Source organism: Furipterus horrens, unplaced genomic scaffold (genome assembly GCF_987537825.1).
Source record: "Furipterus horrens unplaced genomic scaffold, mFurHor1.1.pri manual_scaffold_6, whole genome shotgun sequence".
Classification (NCBI taxonomy): domain Eukaryota; kingdom Metazoa; phylum Chordata; class Mammalia; order Chiroptera; family Furipteridae; genus Furipterus; species Furipterus horrens.
Window position 1 is genome coordinate 106,411,175 of NW_028327176.1, and position 15,999 is coordinate 106,427,173.

Genomic DNA, 15,999 nt, shown 5'->3' on the forward strand with positions numbered 1-15,999 from the left:
TGGGTTTGAAGTAATGGTTATATCTTCATCGCTTCAATAGACAAGGGAAATATCCTAGCTATGGTATGAATTAGGAATTATGAAATGATAAATTAAAATAAAAACGAACACCTATTTTTTTTGGAAACTTGAGGCAACTTAGGATTGTAAGTGCTTTAAAACACATTCATAAGCCAATAATAAAATTGGAAGGTATGAGGACTGCATGAGAAGTGTGTACAGGAGACCCCCTGCCCCTTATCCATGGGGAATATGTTCTAAGACCCCCAGGGGATGCCTGAAACCATGAATAGTACCAAACCTTTTATAGGCTATGTTTTTTCTATACATAGATACCAATGATGAAATTTAATTTATAAATTAGGCGCAGTAAGAGATTAACAAAAATAAATAAAATAGAACAAGTTATAACAATATACTGCAATAAAAGTTTTGTGAATGGATCTCTATCTCTGGTAACTGATCTGATAATCAAGACGACTACAAAGTGAGCAATGGAAGGGGAGCATATGGAGCATGGATACACTAGGCAAAGGCATAATGCACATCCCAGGAAAAATGGAGTAGGGCTGTTCTGATACTACTCAGAACAGCATGCAATTTAAACTTGTGAGTTGTTTATTTCTGGAATTTTTCATGTAGTATTTTCGGACCATGATTGAACTTGGGTAACTGAAACTACAGAAAGCAAAACCACTGCTAAGGAGGGACTACTGTATTTCTGTCCCAGTTAGAAGGACTCCTTAGAAGAGTGATTCTCTATCTCTGGAACTATTCAGAGCAGTAAATTTATTCTGTTCCAACTATAAGTGTTTGCAATGTGGTCACTATGTTATTGCTCTTCAAATTATGATGCAGGCCTCCTACTGTGATCTGTCTAATGTTTTCTGTACTTTTCTTCCATCGCCTAAACAGCAGTGTCTTTAGTAATGGAAATCAGGATTTAATAACGTTCTTATTAGGTGATAATAATTCTTTAAATCAAAATTGAACGTTCTCATTAAACTTCAAATTTATAAATATTTTAGATGAATATAATTTCAAGCAGATACATAAATTCTCAATTTTACTTTAATCTTATAAGTATTATATACTTGTCAGGAGTAATTTTGTTTTCAATATATTGGATCAGTAGTATGATTTGCTCAATGTACATTTATAAAACTTATAAGTAGGTAAAATTTTAGCTTTCACCAAAATTTTACTCCTGTTGCAAAGTATCTGTATATTCCTGATAAAGTATGGAAATGTTAATTGGAGTATAGTGTTAAGAATTCTAAAACCTGGGTCTAGTTTCAAGGTTACTTCTTATTTAACTGAAAGGCCTTAGCATGTCATTTAACTTTTAGAAGTTTGTTTCCTTATTCATAAAATAGAGTGAATAATCTTTGCCCCGATTATATTAGAGCTATTGAGAAGACAAAATAAAATACTGAGTATTAAAATATGTAAAAACTTTAAAGTAATCTCAAAAAAAGATGTGTATGTGTGAATATATTTATGCATAAGTGATAAAAATAATATATCCTTATTTGGTTTGAGTTCTAATTGTTTATGGAAATGAAAATTATCACTCTTTAGAAAAGTTTGGGAAAGATGGAGCATTGTGTTTTAGATTTTCTTTGAGTGTCATGAACATAATAATGTCTATAACATTTAATTTACTTTCTTGGAAAGTGAACAGCTAAAATTGACTCTGTTAGGACTTTAACATGGGCTCTTAAGACACAGTGGCATTGTATATTTGGCATTACACACTTTCTGAAGTCTTTTTTAATCTTCAAAGATTTTGTAAACGTCAACCAATTTTTCCGGTTCTGTTTCCCAATAACCAGTGCAAAATTGATGTTCCTTGGAGCTCCAAGTGTGTGCTAATGCATAATTGCCACAAATGCATTGTTTCAAAATTAATTTCACATAGAATCACACACATTCTTCAACATAGAAGAGACATAAAAGTAAACATTATTATTATTTGTTTTATTCTTTATTTTTTAAATTAAATTTAATTTAATTGCATTTCTATTACTGTTGTCCCATTTTTTTCCCCCATTTCTCTCACCCACCCAGCCCACCCCTTCTCCCACAGTCATTCCCCACCCTGTTGTCCATGCCCATGGGTTATTTGTACTAGTTCCTTTACTAGACCCTTCCCCTATTTACCCTTTTTCTCCTCCCCCCACCCCGATAACTGTTTTTCTGTTCCTTGTTCAGTTTTGTTCATTTGTTTGTATTGTTCATTAGTCTCCCATATTAGCTGATATCATATGGTATTTTTCTTTCTTTGCCTGGCTTATTTCACTAAGCATAATTCTCTCTAGTTCCATCCATGTTGTCACAAATGACAAGAGTTCCTTCTTTCTTTCTGCTACATAGTATTCCATTGTGTAAATGTACCACAGTTTTTTGATCCATTCATCTACAGATGGGCATTTAGGCTGTTTCCAGCACTTAGCTATTGTAAACAGTGCTGCTATGAACATAGGGGTGCATAGGTTCTTTTGAATTGGGGTTTCAGGATTCTTCGGGTATAGTCCTAGCAGTGGAATCGCTGGTTCAAAAGGCAGTTCCGTTTTTAGTTTTTTGAGGAAATTCCATACTGTTTTCCATAGTGGCAGCACCAGTTTGCATTCCCACCAACAGTGCAGTACGGTTCCGGTTTCTCCACATCCTCGCCAGCACTTGTTTGCTGATTTGTTGATGATGGCCATTCTGACTGGTGTAAAACGGTATCTCATTGTGGTTTTTATTTGCATCTCTCTGATGGCTAGTGATGTTGAGCATTCTTTCATGTGTCTATGGACCCCCTGTGTATCCTCCTTGGAGAAGTGTTTGTTCAGGTCCTTTGCCCATTTTTTAATTGGGCTGTTTGTCCTCTTGGTGTTGAGATGTGTAAGTTCTTTATATATTTTAGAGGTCAATCCCTTGTCTGAGGTATCATTGGCAAATATATTTTTCCATATGGTTGGTTCCCTTTTCATCTTGCTAATGTTTTCTAAAAGTAAACATTATTTATGAGGCCAAGTTTAAATAACACCTTGTGGTCTTTCACAAGGATGACCAAAATATTGATTTATGATGACAGCATTGTCCAAAATTATTATACTGTGTAGTAACCCATTCTATGTATTGTTGTCATGATTTTGTACTATATAGTGCTCCCCATATTGAATTATCATTTTAAAATATATATGAAATAGAAATAATACATAACTAACACTTTTGGGGTTATCATTCAGAAAACAAACATACAAAATAAAAAACAATAATAAACATTATAAAAGGGCATGAAATTTTCTTATAATGGTTACTGGGATGCATTTGAAAAAATCTGACACATATGCCTCTTCTTCTTTAGGCTCCTTTACCTGCAATAACTGATCTTCCAGAGTTTTTTGTTGCTTCTTATAAATGGCCTGGATGGACTCATGACCCATTGGATCAAAAGAATTGTGCTGCATCTTGGGCATTTTCCACTGCAAGTAATAAAGTCACTTTAATTACTTCCTCAGACACTTTCCCCTTGACTCTAGATTCCGGGACAGTAATTAAAAGGTTTGAAAATTTAGAATATTTAAACATTAACATCTGGTTAGTTAAAATAAAATTTAATTTTTACCAGAGAAAGCAACCTGAAGATTATATAAAAATCAATCTTCCTCTGACAATTTGTCTGTAGGGTCTAATCTTAAATAGAGAGTAAGTCAGAAGAGCAACAAAGAAAGTTGCCAAATTTGTTTGTCTCCTGAGAGTTAAGGCCAGATTTTAGAGGAGCATAATGTTCCTTTTTATCCATAATATAATACTAATATGCACACACCCATATAATTCTTAACTTTTTTCTTTTAAAAATATTTTCAAAAATATATTAAATTGGTAAATTAATTTGATTTAAAGTAAGACCAGAATTAACTGATAAAGGATTAAATGGGTTTAATCTCACTTTAGGTAAAATCAAATATATAGGTTCTGAGTCTAAAGTAATATAATTGTTTTTTTTTTAATGAGTAACTTTTAAATTAATGTTGCTGACCATTCACAAGTGTAACAGTATATCTCTTATAGCTATTATTGCATAAGCTCACAAGTCCAGTAAATCAGTACTCAAGTTAATGCCAAGATTTGGTTTCCAAATTATCCTCAAAGGAATATGCATTTCAGCAATTAAATTGACACTAACATAATATTTATTGGCTGCTATCAAAGATCTTCATAAAGCTATGCTCTAAGCTTTAAAGGTAATTCCAAAAGGGCACTCCAAAAACAGTCTCAGCACCGAAAGCATTGTGAAATGAGTACATATGCTCTTAGAAGAGCCAGCTCTGAAGAGTGGCATTCCTTGGGACAGAAAAGTGCTGCTATCTTTGTGTAAATATTATTGCTTCATAATATCAGCTGGCTTGTTCTAGAAATCATGCCATTAGCCAAGGTCACCTCTGGAGTAGCTCCCTCTGTTAAGTCTATGCTACTGCCCACTCCCCCGGGATGAACACTCCCTGACTATCTGATGTTTGTCCTCACTGTGTTAGCGGGGGACCTCTTGGAGCCCTGATCCAGATGGGTGGGGAGAGATTTAATCAGATTTTTTTTGTCACTCTATATTCATGTAGTTACTGTATTACACCTCTTAGGTGATATGTAAGAATTTTGCTTTACCTTTAGGTTAGACCAGTATTTCTGAAGATGTCTTAGCAAAGGTGGTGGTTGTGAAATGCTGAGAGTGAACTTGTAGGCTGAGTTGGACAGTGTGTTTTGGATTCACAAACCCACAGTAGGCCTCAGCACAGGGCTAAGTCTGCACTTATCCCCATACCTAATTCACCAAAACAACAGAGAGGGGTTTCAACACATTTGTGGCTTCTGAGGACACATTTTTATATCCTGTGTATCCAGCATGGAAAATAAGGCTGATGTATTATTTTTTTGAAAGTATTAAGCAAAGAAAAGAAGAAACTAGGTTATTGTAAAGATCTAGAAAATTTTATCAGAAAGTAGTAGTTAAAATAACAACAATTGCCTTTTAAAGAAGCTAAAAGCTATAAAATAGAATAAGACATTAAAACATATACATTGATAAACGAACAGTTATTCACTCACATAAAATTCAAGCAAGATGTGAGAAGCTGAAGAGGCGAAGAAGTTGGAAATGGTGGGAGTGATACGAGCCATGGAGTAAATGTAGAGATAGAGTGAAATAAGCAGAGAAAATAATAGAGTGTGTCTCAGAGGTGAAGCCCAATAAAAGTTTTCACAAAGAGAGTGAAAAAGTTTGCTAAGCTGAGTCATTCTATAATCTTCTGACCGTTTCTAAGTATTTCTAGTGAATTTGGGTTAAACCTTCAATGAGGTTCAGAAATGTCTGTACAAATCAGAATTTAAAATATTTATCCTTTAGTCGAAACCTCCAGATTCATGGCACTGGGAGGGATCTTCCAGGTCATCTTTTTCAAGTCTGGTTTTGTAAAAGAGGCACATATAGGTAAAGTGACCTACCCAGAGCCAAAAACTGAGCAGTATCAGAAATGATCCTGGAAGCTAGGTTTCTGATTTCTTGAATATTGTTTTCCCTACATTGTAAAGTATATTCTGAGCCAAAGGATAGTTATAAGAACATTACAAAAATTTATATTTGATTCTGAACTTTTGTATTGAAAGTCAAAGCATCAAATGATTTCAGTTTTCTTTCATGAAGAAGGGAATTGTTTTATTGAGAATAGCAGAGGTATGATGTCATTTGCTCCTATGAAATAAGGTATGTCCTAGAACAATAATAGTTGGGAATTGAGAAGGAAGGAGGAGGTTATAGAGTCAAAATATATTGAACATCTGAAATGTGCCAGCATTTGTACTATGAAATTGTGCATATGCTATAGTTACATAAAAACCATGTATATGCAGAAATATATATGTAAATAAATAACTGTAAAATAAATTATTTTACAATGATTTTAAATAAGTACTTTGAGGGATTTTAGTACCCAAACAATTCTGATGCACAAAAAAACAAAACAAAAAACTTTTTATAAGAAAATTGGTTGCATAGAAGAAATGCTGACTTTGTTGCCTTTAATTAAAAGTAAGAGATTAAACATCAAGACTGAGACTATACCAGATGACAACAAACAATCTATACCAAAAAGGCACCTACCCAATTTTTTTTCATGATCTCATTACTCATATTAATCATGGCATCATGATCAAAATGAAAACATATGTAGTTTTCTGCTATTGATTAATTATAACTATCTTGTTTCTTATTCATCATTATAATTTCTAGTGCTTAGCACAGCTATCATCTAGTAGGTGGTTAATAAATATGTGTTGATGAAATAGCTGAATTGATTAACAACAACCATGCTAGGAAAGTATTTAAACAGAGAATATAAAGTTCAATCATAAAAAGCATATATATGTATGCTATGTAGCTTTCAGATATTGTATAATGCAGATTCTTACTATCTGGATAACTTAAGAATGATCTCTTGGGCAGTTAAACTACATATCAGTTTAAATACCAAAAATTCAATTTATTCTAATATATCAGATTAACATAGATTAATTTTCAAATACTATTTCTACAATCAGTTTTTCTTATTTCCTTAGTTTAGTTACATTCATTAAAAAATATTTACTAGGCCCTGGCTGCTGTGGCTCAGTGGATTGAGCTTCGGCCTGCGAGCCAAGTGTCGCTGGTTCGATTCCCAGTCAGATCCCCAATTGGGGGCGCGAGCGAGAGGCAACCACACAGTGATGTTTCTCTCCCTGTCTTTCTCCTTTCCCCTCTCTCTACAAAAAATAAATAAACAAATAAATAAATAAATTATTTTAAAAAATTTACTCATGACTGTATTTAAGATACTATTCTAGGTGTATGAGAGGCAAATATAAGTAGCATATGGCCCTGATCCTAAAGGAGTTTCACTTGACTGATTTCTTAATGAAGAATTCAGAAGTATATAGAACATGAAAGAAATAAGGAAGTAGAAAAGTCTTTGAAGTTGATAAGAAAATGGAACAATATCAAAATCAGACAGAAATTATGACAAATTATAGTACAGTTAAATTACTGGAATATATAAATATATTAATCATATTTTGCCTTAATTTTAAATTACATGAAATTTAGAAGACTAGTTTAGGGTTCAAATAGAAAGGAGTGTGCAAATTATTAGAAATATCATGTACCATTTGAATGTTAATCAATATTTTATTTGAAATAGGTGTGGCTGCTGACCGAATAGCAATTCAGTCTAAGGGGCGATACACAGCCAATCTGTCTCCTCAGAATTTGATTTCTTGTTGTGCCAAGAACCGCCATGGATGCAACAGTGGAAGCGTCGATAGGGCTTGGTGGTACCTGAGAAAACGTGGGTAAATAGCTGCCCAACATGTATTTCTAGGATTCTTAGGAGGGTTGCTTAGGGTTAGAATAAGGGGAAAAAAAAAAATATATATATATATATATATGTACATTCTAAATTTTTACAAAAAATGTCCAAATATATATATATATGTGCTAAATCTATATAAATATATGCTATATTTTGTACCTACTGAGTTTATAAGCTCTTGGAAAATGATTATTTAAAGAATGTCTACTTCCTAGCTAAATTAATAGAAAGATTCAAGTAAGCATTGCTCTTTTGTTGCTCTGAGCAACAAAAGGAGTGAATACAGTAATTGATACCACTGATACTTCTGTTGAACCTTTCAGTTACCCAGGTATAGGAGTAGATAATATCAGATAAATTAGATTAAGAATCAGATGAATAAAGTAAAAAGGAATTTACAGTTGCCTCAGTTTATCAATATCATTAATTGACCCCATCCCATTTGATGAGGTTGCATTTCTTTACTCTCATACACTCTGATAATCCTCAGAACAACCTCCTGTCTACTTTGAGAGCTCATGTACTTAAGAGCTGAGTTATTTGGCTAAGTAAACTGCAGGTGATAACTAGTAGTATACATATGTACGGCTCACCTTATATTTCCTCATGCACTGACTGCTCTGGACCTGCTATAGAACAGATATATGCTATTGAACAGTTGGGTCAGATGGTGAGTGGCAACAAAGTTAAAAGAATTTTTTCCTCTCAGATGTTTTGCTTAGAATAGACAACTTGGGTTATACCTTCCTGGTGTACTACTGCTTGTTTAGCTCCTGTTTTGTACTACAATAAAAACTAAAGCCCTGTAGTAGGTTAAAATTAAAAATGGTCATTGAGACCCAACTAAATCTCATTGTATTAGTTTGCTTAGGTTAACATAAAATAACATAGGCTGGATGTCTTAAACAATAGGCATTAGCATCTCACAGTTCTGGACCCTGAGAAGCCCAAGATCAAGGTGTGGCCAATTTCGTTCCTGATGAGAGCCCTCTTTCTGGCTTACCTTCTCACTAAGTTTTCACAGTAGGCAGAAAGAGTTCTCCTGTTCATATAAGGACAGTAGTCCCATTATGAGTGTCAACCTCATTACCTCATTTAAAGCTCATCATCTCCTAAAGAGCCCATCTTCAGATACCATCACACTGGGGGTTTGGGCTTTACCATGTGAATTTGGGGTGACACAATTTAATGGACAGCACTCATTATCCCATTTAAGGCAAGATGTTTTTTGAAGCAGTGTGTTTCAAAATGGCTTTGCTTTAATTATGGTCTTTGCCCAGATTTTCTCACTTTCTTGAACACTTCTGAATTTTCTTGACCCAATCCTATTTTATACTTCTGTCACCAATTCAACATTGAATATCCATAAAACCAGTTTTATTTTTTTTACCTTCTGCTTCTCTGTTCAATGAGCCAAATAATTTGTACTCTTCTATTTGAGATTAAAATTATTTTCTTTATATTTTCTGTAATATCTGAAAATTTTCTGCTTTATTAACTTTAAATATTATATTAACACGTTCTATTTCTCCAAAATATTATGAACTACAGACATAGTTGAAGTCTTAGGAGAGGGTATATATAACTTAATAAAAAGGTAAACAATACCCTTAATTCTGAAACATATAATTTATCAAATACCCCATCTAAATATAATAAAATTTATTATCTTTTTTACATTTAACTTGACTCTTCTACATTGTAATTATAGATGCATAATGAAGAAGTACTTCCTCTATTAATATTACCACAGATTTTATTGGCAGTCACTTTTCATCTCCATGAAATTCTATAATGGAGATAGAATTACTTATTAAAGTGGATTAAAGAAAGATTTTAAAAATTATAATGAAGAAATAAGAGGGGGCAGAGGAGACTATAACATCAGTGAACTGCTTTTTTAGAATCAGTCAACATTTTGAAAATTACAAATGTAAGGAAACAGAATGTTTAACTCAGTAAAATTGCAGATAGATAGGATATTATGGCATTTTCCTAAGCATTACTTTTACTTTTTTACTTATTCCTCATAGACTGGTATCCCATGCATGCTACCCACTTTTCAAGGACCAGAATGCTACCAGTAATGTCTGTGCCATGGCAAGTAGGTCTGATGGGCGGGGAAAACGGCATGCCACAAAGCCATGTCCCAACAACATTGAGAAATCTAATCGGATCTACCAATGTTCTCCTCCATACAGAGTCTCTTCTAATGTAAGTCTAAATGGAAAGAATTAGCAGTGGTTAACTTGATCAAAATATATAGCTCTGCTATTATTAAAACTACTTAAGAACTATTTAAAATTATTACATTCTAAGACAATGCTCTGTTTTGAGATGTAATTTTTGACAAAGTGCTCATTGAAGACTTCCAATTTGTGTATGATTTCTGATCTTTGTAGTATTAGAAGTATAAATGATTGCCTTACATTGAAAAAATCCATGGAAATAAAGTTCTTAAAATTATGTTTTAATTAATTAATATACTTGACAAGTAGAAGCTAAATCAAATCCTTTTTTATTGACATTTTATTTGTTGTAGTAGCTTTTATCATTTTTTGCCTTACTCCGCAAAATGATTAAAGTAGCCATAGCTGTAAGAAGATGATACCCTTGGATTCCATTTTGTCATGTTAAGAGCAGTGGCAAATTTTACTCCATCATATCAATCTTACCCATAGCTTCTCACTTTCAGAATATCTGAACCTTCACTGTCTTCCAGTTACCTGTAGTTACCTGTAGGATACGTCCAGTATTCTCCCCATGACATACAGGCTTTTATAATTTGGTCCTGACCTATTGCTCATAGACACTTTGATCCAGCCAGTATCTACCCCTCCACCTACCCATAATGCATCTAATTTAAGGACTACTGTCAGCTTCCTAGACATACCATGTTCCTTCACGCTTCTCTACTTAACCAAGTGATGATTCTTCTTATCCAATGATTATCTCACCTATTTCCATTTGGTGAAATCCCACATATATGTCAAGGTCCAGGTCAAAACTTGATCTTCTCTGTGAGGTTTTCTTGATTCTTAGGTAAGATTAAATTCCCTTTCTTTTTTGCATCTATGGCACTTTGAGTGTGTCTCAGTAAAAGAACTTAGAATTTTGTAATGCAATTAGTTGTGTTACTCTCTATTTCACCAAAATGTAAGTACATTGAGGATAGGTTCAGGGTCAATATTTGTTTCTGTCCGGGTTTCTGGTGATACATACTCTCTGATACATGTGCATAGATGAATGAATTAATTAATAACCTGGTTCTTTACTAAAGGCTGCATTACATATTGGGTATCAGCATTTGTAAGCTAAATCTGCACTGAGGAATTTCACTAAACATGTATCTGGAATTGCTCCTGTAATCAAAAGAATGGAGATGTCACTAATCACCAATGATTAAATATGGTTTTAACGTCATTATTTTTTGTGACCAAAAAAGTGATTATATTTTCTCTTCATTCCAAAATTGTTATCAGTGTTAAAGTCAATGAAATAAATGGGTGGATCTTGTTTTTAGCAACTTCATCAATGGGGCATTTCACATGTGAGTATTTCAAAGCATGATTAAAGGCAAGTGGTCCAGGCACATTCGGTTGTGTAACTCCTAAATTTATTGTACAACATCTAACATACACCAGACAGTGGATTTAGTATTCTCTGATAATAATCATGCTCAATTATATTCTTCCTTCTAGGAAACTGAAATAATGAAAGAAATCATGCATAATGGACCAGTTCAAGGTAAGCTTGTATGAAAAATGGTTGTGTGTTATTTGTTCCTTTAATAAACAACATTACATTTTAGGTCATGTAAAAGGAACTTAATATATGAAAGAAAATTTTTTCCTTTTAGAGTATTCATAAGGGTTCAAAAGTACTAAGGTCAGTGTAATCATGGGAAATACGCTAACCTAATAACTTCAGTAGGTGTCATTTTATTTTAAGAAAATAGATTCATCCATAAATTGAATTCTTAAATATTAATGAAACATTTGATGAAAGTCTGCTAAATCTTTCCAAAGTGATCATGAACCAAGCAGACAGTCAAACATAAAATACTAAGCAATGGAGCCCATTTGATTGTTCAGTCTTATTTAAAAATCATACATAATATTAGAAATTTTCTCACCTTTAGTTCAAATGGATCAGGTAATGGATTGAAAAAATCAAGGTTTTTATTGTAGAAATAAAGTACTTTTCTTTTTCTATAAAAAGATTTTGTGACCCTGGCTGCTGTGGCTCAGTGGATTGAGCATCAGCCTGCGAGCCAAGGGTCGCTGGTTCGATTCCCAGTCAGGGCACATGACTAGGTTGCATGTCAGGTCCCCAGTTGGGGGCGCAAGTGAGAGGCAACCACACAGTGATGTTTCTCTCCCTCTCTTTCTCCTTATCCCTCTCTCTTAAAATAAATAGACAAACAAACAAATAAATAAATAAATTAGTTTTTAAAAAAGATTTTGTGTTTTATAAAATTGTATTTTGATCAATTTTGTAAAACGTGTGATGGATAGTAAACAAACAGTAAATAAAAAAATAATCTACTTACTGTACATTGACTGATTTTTAATATATCACCCCTGATAAGTAGTTCCTCTGCTTAATTACTTAATTATACTTTGCACATGGCATAGCTAAAGATACACTAACACCATATATTCTCTGTACCAAACATTGCCTTGAAAAGCATGGAAAAATAAATCTAGAAGGCATAAAATGGAAATTCAGGTTGTGAACATTGAAAGGCCCAAAATAGTTTATAGATGTAGTAGGATAAACCAAAAACATTTAAATTAAGCAAAAACTTTAAGTAAACCAAAACATAAACTTAAAATATTTTATGTATATCTAAGCAATTATTGGTCAGGTTTGTTTTTTGAAATGCTGAATGCTGACTTAATTAGTATTGATTCAACATCTAGCAGGAAAAATGGATTTTTGTGTTGGAATAATTAGCATTTATTGTTACCATTACTTAACATTTATTGAAAAACTGAAGCTTACACTAAACTTATCCTGAAACATGTTAAATTTTTAAAAAATCTGGGCCATTACACAGAACCTGGAACAAATAAATAGAAATATTTTTTCCTCCTTACATTGATGTCGTTTTTGTTGGCTGTCATAAGAGAAGGGCAATTCACGTGTAATTTAAATATATACTTCAGTTAGTGTAGTAAGGATGAATTCAAAAATCCAACTTTGATATTTGCTACTTAAATGACTTCAGGCAAGTTATTTACCTCTTTGAATCTTCAGATCATTATATTACTTTTATACATTCTCTCTTTCTCTCTCTCTCTCTGTCTCTCCCTTCAGGCAAAAGATATTTGGATCATTATCATATAAAACTGAAAACACTTTAGGTTTTTTTTATGGTGATATACTTAAATGTTTGCTAATTTTACCTAACGAGTAAAGGAATAAATAGATACAATTTCAAAACAATAAAGTTGAAATGCAAAGTATTCAACATTCATTAAACAAATATTTGTTGAGAACCTATCTCCCACCAGCCTGAGCCGGGAGCAAAAGACAGCGGCAATGAGGCAGGCTTCATCCTTCCATGCTAATTCTGTATAAGTTTGCTGCAGTTTTCCAAAAATAAAATTGCGCTGCAGTACTTGATATAGTAAGATGTTTGTGGGTTCATTAAGTCTGTTTTGGTGTCAGAAACTGAAGGAAGAAGCTGCCTTCAAGTTTATTGCGATCGCTTCTCACCCATTTTTCTTTAGTTGGCAGTGTTTTTCAGCGATGAAGAGTGTATTCATGGTGGTTAAGAGAGAGTTGGGAAAAGCTAAAGAAGCCTGTGGTTCTGTAGAAGAGGAAATTTTTCCATTTTTGTAAATACTGATTGACTCATCCTCCTGTAGATGCAATGTGATTGTTTGCCCATTGTTGCCTGGCTAATATTGCATATTTCCCCAGTCTAAATACAAAAGAATGTAAAAGGCAACAGAATGCTGAATAAATAACACTGGCATTCTTCTAAAATATGTAGAATTAAAAATAAGTTTAGGTTACAGAAAGAGAACAAAAGCAAAGATCTACATAGAGCACAGTTATATAAATTCTTAAAACCTATGGGAATGTGTTTTAAAGTTGATAAAAAATTAAATCTCTTTTGAGAATATTTGAACAGCATCAGAAAAGGCATAGAACATTAAAAAGTTACATTTGACTTTGAAACAGAAGCTTCATTTTAGCCAGTGACTTTCGTTCCTATTTTATTTAAAATGCATGTCAAACTAAGACAGTCAAGCATTTTACACAGTAATGAGGTGGGCAAGCATTGTACATAGTTATGAAGGTATATTTATCTTGCCATTCACATCTAGAAGAGAAGTTTAAAGTCTTCACCCTGAATTGCCCAAGCCCCTCAACAAAGCACACAATGCAGAAAAGAAGTAATTTAGGTGAGGGGATGAAGAAGAGCTTTATAAAGTATAAGCTTTTACTTTCTAAAGAATACAACATTGGCTTAGCTCTCCAGAGCTGGGAGGATGAAATTCTTTTGCCAAGGGTTTGCTTTTTATAATTATCTCACCAAGAAAAGATTTGTATTTATTTCTAAGGATTAAGGACAATTACTTTAAGCCCAGTTTGCCATTCTTACCTCTTACCCTTCACTGCTAGCTTAATTGAAGTTTTAAGAAGCTTGTGGTGAAGCAAGGTTAATGGAGAAATCGCAAAGCACTAGCCAAGTATAGTGGTTCCTCACTGTAAGAGACTCAGTTCCTGGTAATTATGCCTTTATAAATTAAGAATATATGGTGTTTCAAAGGGATAATGTATACTTAAGTACTACTCAAACAACTAAAATTTTTCTCATAAGAGAGTAAGAAAATTTGCAGCCGCATATAAGTGATATCACAGGGTACTTGTTTTCTCTGACTGGCTTATTTCACTTGGTATAATACTCTCCAAATAAACTAACAAACAAGATAGAAACAGACTCATAGATGCAGAGAACAGATTGACAGCTGTCAGGGGAGAAGGGTTCGGGGTGCTGGGTGAAAAGGGCAAAAGGATAAGCAAAACCCTGAAACTCATGGACACAGACAACAGTGTGGTGATTACCAGAGGGAAAGGGGAGGTGGGGGAGGTAGAAGGGAGTAAATGGGGGATACGTGATGACAAAAGGAGACTTGACTTGGGTTGGTGAACACACAGTACAATATACAGATGATGTATTGTAGGATTGTACACCTGGAATAATTAACCAGTGTCACTACAATAAATTCAATTAAAAAAGAAAATATTGTAGCAAATTAAATTAAGCAGAAATCAAAATTATGCTGTATCATAAAATTCTTTCTTAAATTCTACTCCTGGCAATTTTCCCACTTATTCTTTCATGGGAATTTCTAGAGATTTTTAAAATACAATGTTTTTAACCATATCATTTTACCTTGGGTTTTGTTTTAGCCCTAATGCAAGTCCATGAGGATTTCTTCCATTATAAGTCAGGGATATATAGACATGTCACCAGCACAACTGAAGAATCAGAAAAATATCGAAAGCTTCGGACACATGCAGTCAAACTCACTGGGTAAGGCAATTCTTAAAAAATCTTCATGTAATGCTTTTGGAAAATGAAAGTAAAAAGAGTGTAGGAAGTGCATTTAGGTACAAAAATTCCCCTTTATATTGAGAGAGTCTGATACAAATTTAAAATTATCTAAGCCTTAACAATCCTTAGTCATTATTTTAAAGTTCAGTTCAGTGAAAGGGTACCTTAAAATTTTTGGGGAAATGACCATTTCCTGTCTCTCACTTATTGCAAATGTTTTCTAAGAATCTGTTCCAAGGGCAAGGGAAATATATTATCTTAATAATATATTTTACATATGCATAAATGAGGCAAGAGTAAAAATCCAAAATGTGTTAAAATTTGGTGAAAAGGTTTGAATAAAATCACAAATGGTAAAGATTAAGCAGGAAGAGGGGGTAGGGTCACCTTTAAGTCAATATAAGATTATTTTTTATATTTATGTGAGAATGTGAAATTAACATTTATCAAATTTGTAAGTAAAATACACTCAGCCCTGCAAGGACAAGAATCAGGTTCAAAATGTGGCTACATTTCCATAATAAGTAATTTCATAAATAGGCCCCACTCAGAAAGGCTGTGGCCAGCTGAGACCACTTTCTCTAGTGCCTTCTCAGGGTCATTCTGACTGTCCAGTGTGCAAGTTTTTTCTCCTAATGGCACACTACAATTCAAATGAAATGTTACAGGAAAGATTTTTGGGATTTTTTTTTTTTTTTGTCTTGTTTTTTTTTGTCTTGTTTTCATTCCAAACCCTCACTTTTCTCATCTTGCTTATTATGGTAAATACCTGCATTCCTGTTGAATATGTCCTTCCTGTTTAAATTTGATTGAACCTGCAAAAAAGCAACCTCTACTACAACCAAATTGTTAGCTTCTGCTTACTAATCTTTGAAACTGAGTCAATTCTTTTTTTTAAAGATTTTATTTATTTTATTTTTAGAGATAGGGGAAGGGAGGGAGAGAGGGAAAGAACCATCAATGTGTGGTTGCCTCTCATGCACCCCCAACTCAGGACCTGGCTTGCAACCCAGGCATGTGCTCTGACTGGGA

The 15,999-nt window shown here is 33.5% G+C and overlaps 1 protein-coding gene across 3 annotated transcripts in view; it reads left to right on the forward strand.

Moving 5' to 3' along the window:
- Positions 1-15,999, forward strand: part of TINAG (tubulointerstitial nephritis antigen) — a 79,405-nt gene that overhangs the window by 22,062 nt on the left and 41,344 nt on the right. For 2 of the 3 annotated variants that reach the window (XM_090282606.1, XM_090282607.1), the window contains 5 exons: positions 3,359-3,482; positions 7,221-7,371; positions 9,425-9,605; positions 11,093-11,138; positions 14,823-14,946. In XM_090282606.1, coding sequence (XP_090138732.1) covers positions 3,359-3,482; positions 7,221-7,371; positions 9,425-9,605; positions 11,093-11,138; positions 14,823-14,946 — 626 coding nt within the window. The remainder of the gene's footprint in view (positions 1-3,358; positions 3,483-7,220; positions 7,372-9,424; positions 9,606-11,092; positions 11,139-14,822; positions 14,947-15,999) is intronic. The other variant, XM_090282608.1, reaches the window with a different exon arrangement.